Source organism: Cinclus cinclus, chromosome 5 (assembly GCF_963662255.1).
Source record: "Cinclus cinclus chromosome 5, bCinCin1.1, whole genome shotgun sequence".
Taxonomy (NCBI): domain Eukaryota; kingdom Metazoa; phylum Chordata; class Aves; order Passeriformes; family Cinclidae; genus Cinclus; species Cinclus cinclus.
The window spans coordinates 2444368-2463345 of record NC_085050.1 but is presented as its reverse complement, the minus strand read 5'-3'; the positions used below and the strand labels follow the sequence as shown (position 1 = coordinate 2463345).

The 18978-nt window shown below is 45.7% G+C and overlaps 1 protein-coding gene across 2 annotated transcripts in view; it reads right to left on the bottom strand.

The window, feature by feature from the left end:
* The window catches only part of SLC4A11 (solute carrier family 4 member 11), a 67425-nt gene that overhangs the window by 27915 nt on the left and 20532 nt on the right, over positions 1 to 18978 (bottom strand). For both annotated transcript variants that reach the window (XM_062493956.1, XM_062493955.1), the window contains exons 6-8: positions 13036 to 13159; positions 9589 to 9795; positions 4828 to 4912 (exon numbers count right to left, since the gene is read on the bottom strand). In XM_062493956.1, the coding sequence (XP_062349940.1) occupies positions 4828 to 4912; positions 9589 to 9795; positions 13036 to 13159 (416 nt within the window). The remainder of the gene's footprint in view (positions 1 to 4827; positions 4913 to 9588; positions 9796 to 13035; positions 13160 to 18978) is intronic.

Below are 18978 nucleotides of genomic sequence, written 5' to 3'. Positions count from 1 at the left end.
GGTAAGATTCTAGGATCAAGAATCCTTCCAGTGGGCAGTGAAATTCACTTTATAATGGAGACAATAATTGCACCAGATTAAATATACTCCTTCCCAAAACTGATTGATCACTCTTAAATTGCAGTCATGACCAAACATTGCCTCTCCTTGTACAGATCCAGCTGCCACTGGCACTGAAATCCAGCATTAATCACAATTTACCTTTCTGCCTTTTCAAAGCCAACACCTGGTGAAACATTTTCAGGATGTTCTGCAGCCCATGGACTGCCATGGTCGCATTCAGAAGAAGGTGAGCTGCATTATGATGACATTTCATTTGTGACAGGCTCATAAAGCCACTGAAAAACGTGTCACTCCACCTGCACTATGGAAATTTATAGCAGAAAAATCAACTCTTGGTCCAGCTGAGGAATCTGAGTAGCTGATTATTACAGGAATTCAGAGCATTCCCCTGAAATTAAGGCATAGCTACGCACTGGAATGGGAAGAAATTATGTTCATCAATGTGACAGTTCCATTTTACCTGCCTGGATTTCTGAAATGTCACACTTTGTAGAGACAAGATTACAGTTTCAGGGGAAACTGCAGCAACTCTGGCCTCCATTTGCTTGGGATTCCACAGCAGTAAGTGACCAGCAGCCCTAAAAACTGGGTTTTACAGCACCTGAAGTCTATTAATTGTACATTTACTAAATCAAAAATCACAACTGATGGATATTCTCTGAACTTCCTGTTAATGTTTCTTCCCAGTTCTCTGAAATATCCCATGAAAGAAAGTTTAATTACACTGACCTGCAGCACAGCAGCAAGGATATGTTTATTAGAGCCTTATTTTTTTAATTACTTTTTAATATTAAAAACACTGTAAAACTCAGAATTACAAACTTCTCCCAATGCCCTCAAGCTGGGCTTTCATTTATGTGATGGCTTCTGGACTCTGATCAATGTTGTGAAGATGAATCTTCCCTGAAGTCCTGTGAAGAGTAAATCACAGAACAAGTGGGACTAAGAACTCAGCTGGAAAAGGAAATCCACCCAGGGAGTTTGGAGCAGAAGCCAAGCATATGCTGAGAGCAGAGAGGCACGAAAAATCAGATCAGGGCTCAGAACCTTCCCTTTCTATCTCACTTCCTTCAGCCCACTTCCCAGGAAATCCTGGGTCTCTTGGAAGGAAACATCCACAGACAAAACACAATCTTTCTTCAGAATATTCTCATCCACCACTGACACAGAGACCCCAAAACAACCCAGGCTGGATGTTTTGGCAAGTTCAGGATATTAAACTTTGGTACCCAGGTGATATTTAGGGATGAAGGGTTGCAGAGTGATGCAGGAGCTCCCCCGTATTTGATCTAGGGCAGGAGAGGAATGGATGAGAAGGGGAAAAGCCTCTCTGCAATCCCTTTATTTCCCCTCCTTCCTCAGGAATGGAATCCTGACAGACAAGGTGGCCAAGGCAGGAAAGCTGATGAGTATTTAGCACATGTCAAAGCTGGCCCATGGTCAACATTTCAGTTCTGGGTTCAGATCAAGGCTTAAGCTCTGAGCTACTTTAGACAGCCAGCAAAACTCTTTCAAATCCCATTTCTCCAAAGTTTTCAAGCCTTCCATCTAAGCATGCCCACATTGTGGGGAGCTTTGGAGATCTCCCTCTTGTAAAACATCACAGTAAATCCCAAGGATGCTGCCAGCAGACCTCAGGAGCTGGTTAGGAACCCTCTGCAGGACCAAGGACAGGGAGAATTCCACACTTCCAGCAGAACTCTCCACCCACCACAGCCAGGTATCAAAGACAGGCCAAGAAAAAAATCGGGAGAAAGAGAATAAACCTCAGTTCTCCTCTTTTTCCTTCACTTTCCTCCCCAGGAAGTGAAGGGATATGGATATGTAAGAACATTGCATCAAAGCTCACCATAAAAATCTCAGGCACCTCAAATTTCCCACTGGGCACTTCAGGCACTGCAATTGTGTTTGTTCCTCTGTGTTGTACCAGAAAATAACACTGAAGAATGAGGACAGCAGCTTTCAGGAGTTTCAGAAATCTTGTATCCGAGTCCAGGCAGAATCCCCTTTCACTCAAACCGGCCTCAATATAAAGAAATTTCTGGAAGCTCCTACATTTTGAGGCTTAAAGAGTAATAAAACTGACACACAAGTGCTTTGAGCCAATTTGACAGGATTAGGATGAAATTCAGTCACACTGTATTTTAAGATAGAATCCTACACACAAGGGTTACAGGTACATGCCAAATGGAGTAAATTCCAGTTTAAAGGAAAACTACAGGAGTTCTCAGGCTCAGCAGAACCCAGTTGCTCATTTGCAGATGTTCCTGCTGGAAGACATCTATTACAAGCCATCTTTATCACCAAAATCCTGGAGCAAAAGTTTAGAAAAACTCCTCCTTGATCCTTTAACCCATTCAGCAAAATGCACAAGGCTTTGCCACAGAACAAAGTTGGCAAGTTCCTAATCTGGAGTAAAAGGGGAGGAAAAAAAAAAAAGAGGAAGACTTTTCCTTTAAGGATAATTTGTACAGTGTGTGAAGAGGACCAATCCCACAAAACTCCAACTGGTCAAAGATTTGCTGGTCCTACAAAAGCCTCATAATTTATCACCCTGTCCCTGACAGATTTATCTGTCTAACCCCAAACCCCAGGATGCTTCTCAGACTGAGGATTTAAAGACACCAACCATTCAAAACCCAGCATCTCTGTAATTCAGAGCTCTTTGATGGTGCACATGTGGCTCTCTGAAGTGCAGATACTTGGATAGCTCAAATCCCTCATGTTCTGATGCACCACTGCTTTGAGATGCTCCAGGAATTCCACATTCCTGATCACCTTCAGTCTCAATGGTTTATGGCAGATGCTTCATGCTCCATCTGCTTTTCATTTCAAGCAGTTCCTTAAAGAATTCATCTTAATTTCTGGTTTCTGGGAAGAAATGGCCATACCAATATACAGTGTTTTTTAGAAAATCCCCTTTTCCCCGTTTCCTATTAAAAGGGCACAACTGCTCCTAAGGAAAGAACCTCCCACATGAGCTGAAGTAGTTCCAGAGTTTCTCTGGGCTCTTTTCCATTCCCCAGACGTTATATAACAAAATACTGACACTTTTTAACCTGTGGTTGCATTTTATCCCAACTTCACGCCCCTTCTGTACATCAATGTATGCAAAGCTTGTAGAGCTTACAGCCAAGAGCCCAGAGCTGAAGCAGCACCCACAGGGACATCTGGATGCAGCCAGAGTCACAATAAGGACCCTGAAGGGAGTTTCCAAGTCTGCTGACAACCAGAATTGGCTGCAGGACCAAAATCTGCTGCTTTTGTGCCTGCTGTGCTCAGACAGGCACAGCAGACACTGCTCTGTGTTGAGGTGAACACGGATCCCCACAAGGTGCTTCTGCAGCACTTCCCTTCCCAAGTGCTTCAATATCCCTCTGTCATGAAGAATGAGCCTTTGACAGCTCTAGAAAGCAACAGCCAAAGGGATGAAGTGTCCAGATTAGGAGCTGAAGTCCCCAGCCAGATCTGATGCCAGTGATGCACACGCCAAAAATCAATGTTTCTGTTTTATCCGAACCCTTGCTGCTCCCCTGAAAATCATTTTATACCCCTCATCCTCCCCAAAACACCCTCAAACCCTCAGAGGAATTTCTCTGATAACCCTCCCATCACGCTAAGTCTCCTGAAAATAGCTTCATCCCAGCAGTGCCAAAGCACCTGGAAAAAGTACCCAGCACTCAACCCCTGTGCTAAGGCAACATCTCATTCACGCTCCTCTGCTGGTTGGAAGGGAGTGAGGACACACATTCACAGCCTTGGCCAGGCTTCTCTGAAGCTTAAGTTGCCTGTGGAAGGTGGCTCTGCAAGAGATGACTCTGAAAACTGGGGTTTGGGTGGGCATCTTGGGTTTGTTATGCCTAATCCAAGGAAGATCACCCTCATCTCACGAGCCTTCACAGCACTCGTGCACTGAGGAAGGCAGGGACACACTTGAGCTACGGTGGATTTAACAGCAGGAAGGGATAAATTCCTGATTTTTCTGAAAAATCTTCAAGGTTCTCCCTGCCTACACTTTAATTCTCTGTTTTATCAGAACTTTCTGGGTATGATATTGAATATATTAACTAGTTCCCCAACAAGCTGCAAGAAACACATTTTGCTGTCAGGCTGGGGCTCTGTAATCCCGCTTTGCCCTAAAGATTCCTCCCAGCCTTCAAGAAAGTGAAAGTCTGCGAGTGAAAAGGGAGAAAACAACTCTTAAAACCCCCAAGGCCACTGTGGGAAGTGCATCAAGCCCGAAAGCTGAGGCTCACTATAAACATTGTGTGCTGCTCCTGTGATCTGGCGGCAGCGGACGAGCTGTATCCTGTTTTTCACAACACCGGGCTGAAGTTACTGCAGCTCACATTTTGTTGAAGCATTCTCAGCTCCCACAGCATCACTATAATTAGTGTGGAGCCGGCTTGCAGAGGCAGCAGAAAGGGACTATCAGGCCAGTGCTGAGTAATTAGATTGCAAGGAGTTGATCTGAGTCTACACACGGCGATAATCGATCCATTTAATCACTGCTTAATAAAAATTAAAATCCTCATCTGTGCACAGCCAACACCTTCATTAAGGAAACGCTGCAGGAGCCTCATCTCTAGGGCTCCACGGTGCCCATTCACAGGCTTTTGCCAAAACACCCTTCTTAAACAAGGGTTAGGAGAGCTATTACACATATCAGAGCACACATTGAATGCACACTGTAAACAGGACATCACATCACAAAAAAAAAATCCCCAATCGGGGCAGTGCTTCCATAAACATTGGCCAACATACCATCGGTGAAGTCCAGAGCGTACACTGGGAATCTTCGTGCAATGTCATCAGAAATCCCCTTGCCAATATTGAGAAAGTCGTGCAGCTGAAGAAAGGAAGGAAGTGCTGTGTCAGTGTAAAGGCTCATGTATTGTTAAAGAGATTAAGCTCCTTATTCAACCCTGATAGGAGTGAGAGGGCTCGTTTTGAATAGAGCATTCAAATCCCATCTTGTCATGATAATAAAAATAAACTCGCCGGGGGGTTCAATTTGTATCCTCATAGCATTGTAAAAGAGAAAATCCCCCAGACCACCTTATTTTCCTCCCTTCCTTCCCTTTTCCCCCCTCCCATTCCTATCTGCATCCCTGTTTTGCAGGTGAGGGAGCTGAAGATCCACTGGAAGGATCAGACCTTGGGTTCCCTGGGGTTAAACACGTCTGAGGTGTCTTCCCCACCCCCCCACACAACTTTTCCTTTAGATGCCAGCCACCACAAAAATTCCCCTGAATCCACATGAAACCTTTGGAAGAGGATCCCCAGCAAGTGCTTCTCCCTTGGCATTGCCATGGCAAAGAGAGATCTCAGAGAGATGTGAGGAAATTCAGGCTGTCTGCACCTCAAACTCCATCGACAGGGAAAAGCCTGAATAAATCCACACAACCAAACCATAATTTCTGCCCATTAAAACACAATAAAAACACTGGGGAAGGGTTCCAAAAATGCAACATGTTCCCTTTTATTCCTGCTTTGGGGGCCTGCAAGGTGCAGTAGGATTGCTGATAGGATCTGCTGCTCATCACAGGCAATGAGGAGCTCGTCAGGAATATGTGACAGCTGCTATTGACACTCAGCCTCCCAATCCTCATAACTCCTTCCTTATGGAAAGCACATGGAAAACGTCAGGGTAGGCAACACTTATAAATGAGGCACCTGTCAGATTTTTTCCTGTTATTCTCAGAGCACACAAACCACTCTGAAAATCAAATGCACCTTTATGCAGTGATAACAACCCCAGCTGCCTCAGCTAAAACATTTCATGTATTTGTTGCAGAACCAGGCACAGAAGACTTATAACCTCTGCTATGGAGTTTAAAGGGGGAAATAAAAATCACAGACACAAAATTTACACCCACAGATCATCTCAAAGCAGCAGGGAGCTCTTCCTTTGGCTGGTTCATGTGGAAACTGATAAAAATTACTGCTTCAGAAAGGACTTGACACTACTCATTTAATGGACTACACAGCTTTGCCTTCTCTCCTGAGACTCACCTGTTTGCAACACCTGGAAAATCAGAACCACAAACAAAATAAGGAAGGGAATCTTTTCCTTAAGACAGAATACACTGGGCACAGCAATCACTGGGTTTGGAGCACAAAAGAGGATCAGCTCCTTTATCAGTGACTGCATCATCTCAGATTTCAGCTATTTCAGTCAATTCTGCTGCAATTTGTCAATACACCTGCAGGACTTTTTGAACTTTAGGACAGTTTCAACTCAAACCTGAACAACCAGGATGAGCAGACAGATGTGTTGCCAGCAGACACCAGCAAAACATCTGCATTTTAAGCATTTCTGAAAAATCTCTGCGCTTCAACCATATTTGGTGACAGAGTTGAACATCAAAGCCAGATGCACTCGAAAAGCAATTTAATTTCCCCCCCCCAGAAAGAGATTCCTGAAGGCATGAGTCAGCCAGAGAGTCACAATGGCCTCAGACTGGGATGTTTACTTATCATACTGCAGTGAGCACGGGGTAAAGGATGCTCGGGGTGTCTCATCTTCCAGGGAAGGAGAAACACGGCTGCTCCTGGCCTGGGGCAGAAGGGAGGGGGCTCTGGAGCACAAAGCCTGTTCCAGGCAGCTGGGAGTGTGCAGAGGAGGAGAGCACTGCCTAACTCATCCCACAAGGCACAAGGGTTATGTTTAAGACCCCGCCTTGATTCCTTCATGCACTCTTTTCTTGTGTGTGTGAGTGTGAAACGAGGATATGGGGTGTCAGTGGAACTTCACCAGTAGGAAAAGCTGTTCCTTCTGTTGGGTTGATCCTCCTGTGAGCTTTCCTCTCTGCTCTCCTACCCTCAGACTCAACCTGGGCTGCATCAGAGATATCACAGAATGGTTTGGACTGGAAGGGATCTCAAAGCCCACCCAGTTCCACCCCTGCCATGGGCAGGGACACCTTCCATTGTACCAGGTTGTTCCAAGCCCCATCCAACCTGGCCTTGGACACTTCCAGGGATCCAGGGGCAGCCACAGCTTCTCTGGGCACCCTGTGCCAGGGCTTCAGCATCCTCACAGGAAAGCATTTCTTCCCAATATCCCATCTAAATCTACCTCTTTCACTCCCCCATTCTCCTGTCACTCCATGCCCTTTCAAGCCCTCTCCAATCTTCCTGCAGGCCACCTTCCTGTAGAAGGCTGCTAAAAGACTGAGTTACGAAAGATAAAAAATGCAAAACGTGAAAGACTAAGTTTACTGGCCTCCAAAGTTACAGGCCTGTTTGGTTTCGCTTTTATTCCCCAACCTATCCAACTAGCTGAAGTTCATTAATTTTTCCGCTTTCCATTCTACAAATCCCTCCCAGCTTCTTGCCATTATTTGGGTTAGAGGAAGAGGCTAAGCCAGCACTTAGCAGCTACAAAGCCAAACAGAAAAAATCTGCTCCAACAACTCTGACTCTTCCTCAGCCCTCCCCAAAAGTGCTGGGGGGCTGCAGGAGTATTTTACAAAGATCAGGGCCACGAGTCTGTGCAAAAATATTACATCCTCTGTATACTCCCTCCTGCTGATGCTGAGCACACACAGCCCCCTCAGCAAATCCACACAGGACACAAAATCACAGCCAGAAAAACATCACAGCTGTTAGGGGCGCCTCCATGAACAAAATCACAATTAGATGCCTCAGTAAACAAGAGGATTTCAGACTGACTTAATTATGATTGAGTACATTGCCTTGCCTAAATAATCCTCTGAGATGAGCCAAGCCAAAGTGACGGTGCTGTAGGCACAGCAGGGAATGTGACTGTCACATCCCCCTCAGTATTCCAGCAGAGGTAGAAACAAGCACTTGCAAAAATCCCACTCACACACAGAATTTAAGGCCTGGTTTCTCTCCCATCACTGCAGGACCCAGGAGGGCAGATTTTCATGTCACCCAGAGATTTTACACCTCCCTGAGAGCTCACTTGTCATAGTCCAGGGGCTCTACTGAGGGTGTTTATTTCTCTGGGGGTGGGGGATGACAGGTTGAAATTCCACTCCTGGTCTCACATGGGTTTGTGCTCGTATTAAATGCTTTCTCTCCACAAGGTGGGGAGATGTTGGAGATGGCTCTCAGGAGCTGAGGAATCCAGCCTAGGGGCTCAAATCAACCTCACTTCTCCAGGCAAACCTTGGTTTGCCAGGAAATCTCCTTTCCCAGCTCTTTGTGCTGCCAGAGCAAGGGAGGGATACAGAGGCAGCATCTCCCAAGAGCTGAAGGATAAAATGGCTTTAAAAAAAACAACAGTTCAGCAAACCCAGACCCACAACTGGATGCCAAAAGCAAGAGCTGAAGGAAGAAGTGTCACTCTCTACAGCACTGGCTTGGAGAAATCAGGATTCTGTCTGGCCAAGGCTGCTTTTCCAAGCAGGCCAGCAGGAATCACCAGTCTCAGGGCCAAAATCTACAAGCTCAGTGTGTTATCCAGCCCTTCCCACCAAATGACAGAGCAGGAAACTCTCTGGAGACATTTTTTTTTTCTATTTTTAGCAAAACACAAAGCCAGACACTTCAACTGCCCTAACAAAAACCCCTTTGAAAGGCCAGGTGTAAAGGGTTAAACCTACTCTAGGTAAATTACTACTCCAAATATCTCTGCCTTGCACAACCTTGGTTTAAAGAGGGTTTCAGGACTTGTTCTGCAAAGTTAAGAGCAGGTATGGGGTCTAGCAAAGTTCAAAGCACTACCTATAAGCAAGGGGATTCTGCAGGAAAAACATGAGCTTTGCTTATTTCCAGATGTGCAGATCAAACCCCTTAAATCTATTCCAGGGGGGAAAAGAAAAGTGATAAGTGAAGCAGCTCCTGCACTATAAGCAACCCAAAGCTTTGGGGCTTATTTGTAATGCAGGGACAGGAGCAGCATGCTGGAGATGGCACAGTTTGTTTTTCAGGTATGATGTCTGCTTAAAGAATGGATTTCTGAACGGAAAAACAAAGCAATGACCAACACACAGGAAATTCCAGAAAAGAAAGCTGAGTTACAGCACTTCCCTCGAACTTTAAAGTACAAAGCAAGTAATGTTTTACAGAGCTACAGATCAAACAGGGAGAATTCAGGCCAAATACTGGCAGGCAACTTTTAAGTGAAATTACCATGCAGAGATGGCCAAGAAGCCTTTTGGCTGCAGGAAAGACAAGCAGCAGCTTCCTTCAGAGCCTTCTGATTGTGAGGATTAAGTACCACGGACTGACAAGGAGCAGGGATCCATTAATCCCACCCTCCACTAAGCATCTGGAATCAAAGTCCTGTAACCATTTCAACCCCCAGGTTCTCTGCATCCCTTCAGCACCTGCCTCTTTCAAGTGGCTTTTTGGAGATTTACAGCAGAATCTGAGGAAGGTAGATGTGCACACAGCAGAAGTTTGGGGAAGCCTCAGCGCTGGGGGCTTGCTGGGAATGCTGCTGCATCCACTGGCCTCAAGTGTTCACCTCCTCACCCCAAATCCCCTTGGATTGATGGATTTGGACAGCAGGGAAGCAGGGGCATGGCAGAGGTGCTGGCCAAGCCTTACCTTGAGTGGTTTGTTACCGTGTGACTTGTGCCCATCCTTCATCCCTGAGGGTCTCTGATTTGCCACCGTCAGCAAATGGCGTTGGTGCACCAAGGCCTCCTTGAACTCCTCCTCAGTTTTGGTTTCCAGGAGCTTCTGCCGGAAGGTTATGTCAGAAAACATCGTGGCAAAGGTCCTGCCCACTTCTGTGGCCGTTTTGGTGCTTTTCTAAACAGGGGTTGGGGAAAAAAGACAGAAAAAGTGCTTCTAAAACCATTTAATTTCACTTCTGAAAGGCAAACCCCATAATGAAAAGGAACTTCTCAGCTCCCAGGATCCCAGAGAGACCTGAGGGAGGAGGGCACATGTGGAAGCTGTTGCAGATGAACACACATCCACAGCAGAATCCTGTGGAGGCACCAGCACAGGTCCTTATCTGAAGCCCTGACTGATCTTTACTTGACCAACTTCCCACAAACCAATCCAAAGCTGAATCATGCTGAGCATGCATTTTATCCCTGGTTTCCCATCAAGACTAGACAAACAAAAATCTTTGCTACCTCAGAGCACCCCAGCATTGCTGCTCCTGGGGTGGAAAGGTGCTGCAGTCAAGGTTTCTGCAGGTACTGATGTCTTATCTGAAAGACTGAGATTATTGTGCTTACCTGATTTCTATTTTCTGAGCATTAAAATTCGGCTCATTTGGCCACTCTGGGGCAATTCTGCCAGCACAAGTGGAGATTGGGAGTTTTCAGCTCAAGTAACCAATGGCACAGAGGAGAGGATGGGAAAAAACAGCTGAGCACACACACAGGGAGCTCCTGTCTGTCTTCACTAAATGTTTGGAAGGGAAAGGAGCCATGAAGAAAGTGTTTATTTTCAGGATTTAATATTTCTGAGACTCGGGCTTGATCTCTGGGGTTCCAGCATCCAACAGAATCCAAGCTGCCTTCCTACTGCAGGAAATAAAATGCAAAGGGAAGAGTAAAGGAGGCTCTCCATCCCTGCACAAACCCAGGAAATCCAAGCTCTCCAGGCCCTGACCTGCTCACCTACTCCTACTGTGACCAGGAGAGGTAAGATACTTGCCAAGGTCAAATTACACAGAACCACAGCTCATTAAAACCACAGCTCCTTCTGATGCCAAGTTTTAACCCATCTACCTCTTCTACACTCCACACTCATCATGCAGCAGCTACCAGAGACACCCGAACACTCTCCAGCCCTGGAGAACCTCCAAGCTCCTCTCACTGCTGTGAAAAGAGGAGTGAGCATCTGTGATTGATCCCAATTGCTTCTCCTGATTCACAACTGAACAGATGAACAATTTCTCCATGAACACAACCAAACACTTCAGTGTGGGTGATGCAGAGGTGCAGGTGTGAGTGGCACTGAGCTGGCCCCAGAGTCATTGCTAACGCTGCCCTTCCTCCATCACTCACATCACCCTCCTCTCTTCCATTTGCTCAGAAAAATTGTGGCTGACACATCCCTGAAGTGTTCAAGGCCAGATTGGATGGGGCTTGGAGCAACCTGGGATAGTGGAAGGTGTCCCTACACATGGCAGAGGGCTGGAATGAGATTGTCTTAAATGTGCCTCCCAACCCAAACCATTCTGGAATTCCATCACCAGGAATGTCCCTTCACACACTCACTAGGGCACATTCAATTTAAATTTCTAGGGAGAGGTTTGGATTTAAGTGAAGGATTTTCCCTGGGACTTGCTTTTAGAGTTTGCGAACCAGCCTGGATTTGCCACCACAGAGGAGACTCCACCTTTCACCTCTAAGCAGCAGCAATCCTTGGGCTGGATGCTGCAAGGATTGCTTCAACATTCCCAATGCTCTTCCCATTCTTCCTTTACGGAGGGCATGAACAGTTTAGAGAAGATACATATTTGCAGGAAAAATCCATTTTTTTCCTTCCTCCATATTAGCAAGGCCAAGGATCTGGATTCTCAGCACAACAAATGCCCATTTTGTGGACTTTCCACCCTCCCCTCCCCCCAGCAAGGCCCGCTGAACGTGTTGCTGTCAGCAGGTTAATTATTTTAACTGCTGCACCAGAAATGCGCACTTGGGGCTGGCTCCACCAACCCATTTAAAATAAAAAAGCACATTGGCAAGTGTGAGCTCTGTTGGCCTCCACTCCCTTCCCTTAATTTGATGCTGACCATTGGAATTGCAAACTCTCGGGATCCCAGCGGATGCGGAGTCGTTCGCCGGGTGCTCTGCACGTAGCTGGCCCGAGATAACAATGAGGGAGAGATCCATGGAACTGCACACAGCTCCAGCTGTTCTCCCTCCTGCTTTTCACAAGGAACATCAATATGTTTTCAGCCTGTTGGCTTCGAGGTCGATGCCAAAAGCATCGAGCTGCTCGGTTGGGAAAGACCTGCCAGAAATCCTGGGAAAGAAGGAAACACCAGCATTCCCATTTCAACGAGGGTGGTGGTGAAGGGCGGGAGGAGACAGGCCAGACCAGCAGGTCCCAAGGTCACACAGATAGAATTGAAGAGCAGGAAATTAAATCAGGACATATCCTGTCCAGAAAAGGTCCCCAGCCTCTCCAGCACCTCCCAGGAGCACAGACCCAGCAGCTCCAAGGTGTAAACAGCCAGCTGGAGTGTGAAAAGGTCTCGAGCTTTGAACCATTCAGCCATCAGCTGAAGAACCACCTTGGTCAGGCCAGTACTTTCTAGGAAGACAGGATGGTGATCCCCAATTAACCTCGATGCACCTCATGATATCGGAGTCGGACTTGGATGATCCTTGTGGGTCCCTTCCAACTCAGGATATTCTGAGTGCAGTAAATGTGTTCCACTGTGCCACTCTTGTCTACACTGAATAACCAGAACTTGAGCAAGCTTTAACCTTGCTGTTTCAAGCACTAAAATCTCTGAAGACACATCAGGGACAGGCTGGCCTTAGAAGCACCGCAGCTCCCAGAAAGTCTCACCCTCACTGCACCAGAGCTCAAAAAAGAATGATCTTCCTCTTGGCTACATCACCTCCAGCTGCTGCAGCCACACGTGCAGGGTAAATGTCAGCCCCATCAGGGAAGTTTGTTGGGAAGCAACCCAGACCTTTGCAGTGGAGCACCAGCTGTAGGCTCACAAGGACCTTTCAAAAGCCTGGCTTTAGCAAGGAACTGCTTTTCTTACTTCTAAAAATAGCAGCTACAGCTGGAGAGGGAAATCCATGGAGTGTTAAAGGCATCACAGGTGTGTACAGAGGCCACACAGTGTTCTCCTCCCCATCAGGATACAGGTCATGAGACAAGGACACAGCCCACTAATCTACCCCTAACCAACAGGATAAATCATCTTGACAGCTGCTGAGAAGACCTCAGGTCTTTTCACATCCCTTTGTGTTTTAAAAACAACATTTATTAACCCCTGGAGGAGACCAAGGAAAAGCAAACACAGGAGAACACCCCAAAGTTGTGGAACAAGAAGACAAGACTCACCATCTTGGGAGGAGCCAGAACCAGTATCACAAATCTGACTTCACAGGAGTTCTCACCCCAGTTCTGAGGCCTCTCCAGGCGGCTGATGCAAACGTGACGTCGCTGAAGGGACTTTATAGTGCAACTGTCAGGGAAAATGGGATCATTAGACTCAGCCCCACAACACCAGGAATGATCTCCCCTGGTGCACAAGGTATAAAACCACATTTCAGCTTTGAGAAACACATTAAGTTTGTGGTTTAAGACCACTAAAGTGTCTTAAATGGTGACTTTTAGTTACTATTAGCCCAATTCTTCTACTTTTTATTCAATTTGATACCTGTGTTTTTATGGGAAATACCTTTCAAGATTTCAAGGTGTATTCTGCCCTTTCCTCCAGCTGCTTTTTAACAGCCAAGAAAACAAATGACAGAGAGCACAACACACCGAGTGCTTGCAGAGCTACGAAGCTTCTACACACACAAAAAAGCCTCTTTTTAAAAAACACCTGCATTATTGGAAAGCAGATTATACTTCATTTCACCTGATCTCCCAAAGTGCTTCTGGAAACACTGAGGCAAAATGCCAAGCCAATATATTCCCACTTCTGCCTCAGGCAGTCCTCTCTGTTGTAATAGCTTTCCTCATTTGCTCCCAGCTGTTGTTTTCCCCTTTCAGGCTCACAAGTGTTGAAGAACCCAGGCTGACCTCCCTACTCAAGAATCAGAGACAGGATTAGTGCTTGGAGGGAAACCCTTGGCTGGGATCCAGAGGATGGGATGGATGTTTGACTCCCAGAACCAAGACTAGCAAAAAAAAGTCATGTGGAATAAACACGGGGATCATGTCCAGAGGCCATGAAAGACCAGGTCTGTTTCCACCCCAGGATATTTAAACAGAGCCTGGGGCCTGCTTAGCTGCCACTTTTCCTGCTGGGAAACTTTGGGGCTTGGTGCAGGGGCAGCAGGTGGGTAATGCCAGGCTGGCATGCAGCTCTCCTGTTCCCTTTCAAGCCACCAACCACTTCCCAACCCTTCTGTAAAACCAGTGGTGAAAAATGCACACAGGGTTTGCCTACAGACACCTGGAAGAGGTATGGAAGTGTTTTCCTACCTCACAGTGGTTCTCCCTTCCTTTTATCTGGTTCAAAGTTATTTCAGCTGCTTGCTCCCTTTTGTTCATTGAACAAGCACCTATCAAGTCCTCCAACAGGAGGATTTATTTCTCTAATGTCTCTTCCCTAAGCCCATCTTATTTCTTTCCTTTTCAGATGTATTCTCAGCCCCATGCATCCTGAGGGCTGCTCCATTAAGAGGATCTTTGGCCAGGAACCACACTGTATTTTTTATCAAGTTCTTCGCTATTTACATTAAAAAAGAAATTAAAGGTCACACCATGAAGTATTTTCTTACTGAGTTTGACTTCCTGATCTCAGACTGGAAGCAGCCTGCACCCATAAATTAATCTCAAAGAGGCACTCGTCTGAGAGCAACCAAACAGCTTAATTGGAACAATACAGGGCATGAGAAAGATGACACTGTTTCATTCATTTCCTAACTTCCCTTCACCACAGCCTCTTGTTCTTTTTGTACTTGAATCAGTTTTGAAAGAGAGAAAGATCAAGGCAGGTCCAAAGGTGAGGAATAAACATCTTTTGAAGCAATTGAAAATGGAGTGCAAGCTACACTTGTTTTCACAACCAAAGCCAAGCCCCTGCTTGCAATCCAGCTGTGGCTGGACAGCAGACAAGTCTCCTTGTGTTAGAGCTCAACAAGCCAGAGAGGACATGAACTCTGGGATTTGGACCAACTGGAGAACCATCAAGTGGTCCAACACCTTCAGTTCTCTCAGCTTCACCCACCTGGTCACCAGCAGTGAATGATTACTGCACCACTAGCATTAATTCTGAGCTCAGTTCTCAGCATTTCCAAACCTCAGCTGCTGAGCTCATCGAGTAATGTGTTTTGAAAATGAAGGTTTGCTGGGCATTTTGGACATCATTTCTACCCCAGACATGGCCAGCAGCAGGTATCAGCTGTCTGTGGCTCACAGAGCTGTACCAACACTTCTCAGACATCATCCCTTCCCTACCACGTGCACCAGGCAGGACCTGACCAAGCAAGTACAAAGCAATTTGGAAAAGCCTATTATAAAGTACAATAATGAAGCAAGCCACATGTTCTGGAGTTTTCTTTCTCCCTGGAGCGACAGGGTTATGTTTCAGCTCCATTAATTGTCTCCAGGGCTGTGTTTTCCAGAGACAGGAGTGCAACCAGCAGTGCCACAATCCCACTTCAGCTCAAGAGCTTCTTGGGTACAGAGGGGAAAACCGGACTGTAAAAAATTGAGCTTTGCTATTGGGTCTCTCTCACATACAAGATCATTTTCCTGGCAGCCACCAAAAATTTGTGTTTCTCTTAGTCAGGAGTTCACTGTTTCCTTAAGCTCAGGGATTGAGCAAGAAGAAGATCCCACAGTACTGAAATATTTCACACGGAGAACATTTACAAGACACCAAGAAATTCACTGTCATTATCCACCCTTTATATCTGAAATAGTTTTATCTGGAGTGCTGGAGTCTGAGGTTTCTCACACTGCTGAAAGTCTCCTCCAGCTCCTCTGTAAAGAGTTCTATGGACACTGACACATGGATCTAAATCCCAATATCACACCAGTAAAATTAAGAACTTCCAGCACTTAGGTCAATGGACAAATAATGTAGATCAGTAACACTTTTACAAATCAGGCTGGAGTTGATTTAGTGAGGTCAAACCTGATTAAAACCAGATTTAAAGAGGTGCCACAAGAGAAGATGGGATGTACCTGAGCCTGGCTGCATGGAGGGGAGAAACAGTGCAGAATGCAGCCTCATCTGAGTCTGCTCCCCCTCTGTTATATCCATTTATTTGGGAAAAAAAAATTATGTTTCAATACTTCCAGTGCAAGGACAAGTCACTCCTGCCCATGCATCATTCAGCAGCTCAAGCTTTTCTTCAAATTTAAGCCATTATTTAACTGACTTAAATCCTATTCCCTGATGTAGCACTTACAGCTCCCACTTTTGTTTTAATTCCAGAATCCAGATACAAATACAATACAAACCAAAACTGCAAACCCAACTAGACTTATGCAAATAGTTGCAAAAGATACCAAAATGAAGTTCTTTGGTTCACATGGAGAAATCCCAAGTCAAGCAAGACCACAGGTAAAAGTCAGCACAGCTCAGGCCAAGAAGAAAGTCACTTTCAAAATGAAACTACTTTTTTTTTTTTTAAGTAGCATTTAAACAAATTCCCACTGAGAAAAAAAAAAAAGAAAATAAAAATAAGCTGGAGAGTAAATAGGCAAAGCCCCAAAAAACTGAGAACTAGCAAGACATTTTCATCTGACTCTAAATCAAGTCTGGTTTGGTCAAAGCCTCCAAGTTCCGTTTTGGTTTGAGTTGATTTGATTCTCCCTTGGTTTGGCTAGAAAGCTGAAAAATCTATTTTCACCCAGTATTAGTCACCCCAGGAAATGCTGAACTATGATTTAATGAGATGCCAGGTTGTGTTCTCAGCAGTTTTATCTTGATCCCCCAATAAATTAGCTTGTAAAAAGGGCATTTAAATTATAGCACAAATTCTGCTTCTCCGTGCTCCTCTCTGCCTCTGGTGGTGCTGAGGCTGGTACTGGGATGGTGAGAACTGGCAGTGCTCCACCAAAATCCCAGATCCACCGAATCCCACGTGCCCCAGGTCTGCCCCACACCCAAGATGCTATCAGACTAATAACACATTGCTCAACCAAATCATAAAAAGGGTCAAATTATGGAGACCTAAGAGAAACAGAAACCCTCTTTTAAAAGGGTAAGAAAGGAAGTTAATTCAGAACCAAATTATCCCTTGCAATATGAAAAAGTGCCCAGCAGAGGTAATCAGCCAGCCAGCCTTTTCCTGTCCCCACACAGAACAACAATGACACTTCTTGTTCTCAACCACTGCCAATAAATCTTCCTTTGCTGAGCAGCTCCAGGCTCCAGCTTTGAGAAACCAGCCTCTGCAAGTGAGGAACGAAACTGTGGCCAGGCCAGGCAGCTCACCCACAGCTTGGCACGGGCTGGTCTCAGCCACAACATCCCCACTCCAGGCTGAAAAAGTCCTTTTGGCCTGGGAAATGCACCTTGCTGGGCTCCAGGAAGGCTCATCCCCTCCAGGGGAAGGATTTCCTCCAGCCCAGTGCATATTGAGAACTCCTTTCCATCTCCAGCAGCACCTGGGATGGCTCAGCACGGGGGGAGAGGCCCTTAAAAGAAAATTATTTGGTTCTCTGAATTCAAAGCACACTTGCCAGATTTTGACTGTGGCACTTGGGACATGGTTTAGAGGTGAACACGATGGTGTTGCACTAATGGCTGGACTCTTCCAACCTTCACGATTCTATAAGGAGACATCCCATCCCTGTACAGACTCTGCAGGTAGCAAAACAATCCATCTTTGTTCCTCAAATTCCTAATGCAGAGTTTGAATCTGAGGTTTTCTTTTCATAAAACAGCACCTGCAAGAGCTTCAGCTCTCCAGCATCATCTGAGAAAACCCAGAAAGGGTGGAGAGGCCCTTAAAAATTATATGGTTCTCTGATCCCAAAGAACACTTGAGAGATGATGATTGTAAATTCTGGAGAAGAGGCTCTTGCTTACAAGGCTCCAAATCTTGTAATCATTCAGCTAAATGAAAATATTTGTTTTAAGCAGTCCAATTGTTTTAATTTTCCTACTCTGAGGAAGAGACAGCAACTGAAGCATCTTTATTTGAAATCCATTCAACAGCTAAATCAGAGACAATGTGACTTTTCTAGAAACCCACAGACCTCTGGATCTGGAAAAATCCTTAAACACATGAAATGGACTTGCATTACTTCTGTTGAGAGAGACACCAGTCACATCCTTCGCACAGTAATACATTAAATTTGGGATCTTCCTCCTCCAATTTTGATTATCTCAACAGCAGCCTTGCTGGTTATCCAATATCATCTCACAGTACCTATTTTTGAGACGCCACCTGGGCTTCTCTGAGTTAAACTCCTCCACAGGAGTCACTGCCATGACAGGCTACAATCAAAGGCAGAAATTCTATAGCAACACAGAGCACATAAACCACTGAACCACTCCTTGCTTGCAGAGAGGCTTTTTCCCCCTCTGCTCTGCCTATTAAAACAACTTTAGGAAATCAGTTTAATGCCCAGTCCACGTGCCTTAGCAATCCAGCCAGAAGAAATGGCTCTACAACTACTCCATGCAGACTATGGAGCAGCTTGATTTCATGTTTTTCTAAGGATTCAACTCTGGAAATCAGCAATTGTATCAATCTGCTGGCAAGGAGAATACAGCCTGGAAGCTGGGATGCCTGGGGAGTTCCATCAGCTCAGAGACTTTTGTTCTATAACCCACTGAGCTGATGTTTCTCCTAGTAGAACATGAGGGAGAAAAATCCACCAGCAGCCGGTTAAGCTGTTTTAAAATCATATATCCTTCACTCCAAGGGGAAAGAAATTAAAAATCAGAAATGTTCATCTTCATTTCTCAGGCACTGAAAGAAAGAATGGGGTGTGATAGGACTTGGCTTGCACTTCTTCATGGCATAAGGAGGGGTTTCTTGGCCTTTCTGAGGCACAAAACTGCAACACCAAAACCAGCAGCTCCCACTGGAGCTTCTTGCCCATTTTTCCCAGTCCAGACATGGAAACCATCCAGTTCACTCCTCTGTGCTGGGATCATGGCAGGTCTGGGTGGTTCAGGGAGAGCTTCAAGCACCCTCCTGGCAGCACTCCTGCTTGCTTCAGTCATTCCATTCTGCAGCTCCTACCAGCAGCTGAGTTTCCCCACTTAAATAACTGAGGAAAACTGTCCAGCACTCCCCATTCTGGGACTGGACCAACCCTCATCCCAGGTTCTCCAAGGACACAACCAGCAGCAGTTTCCCAGAG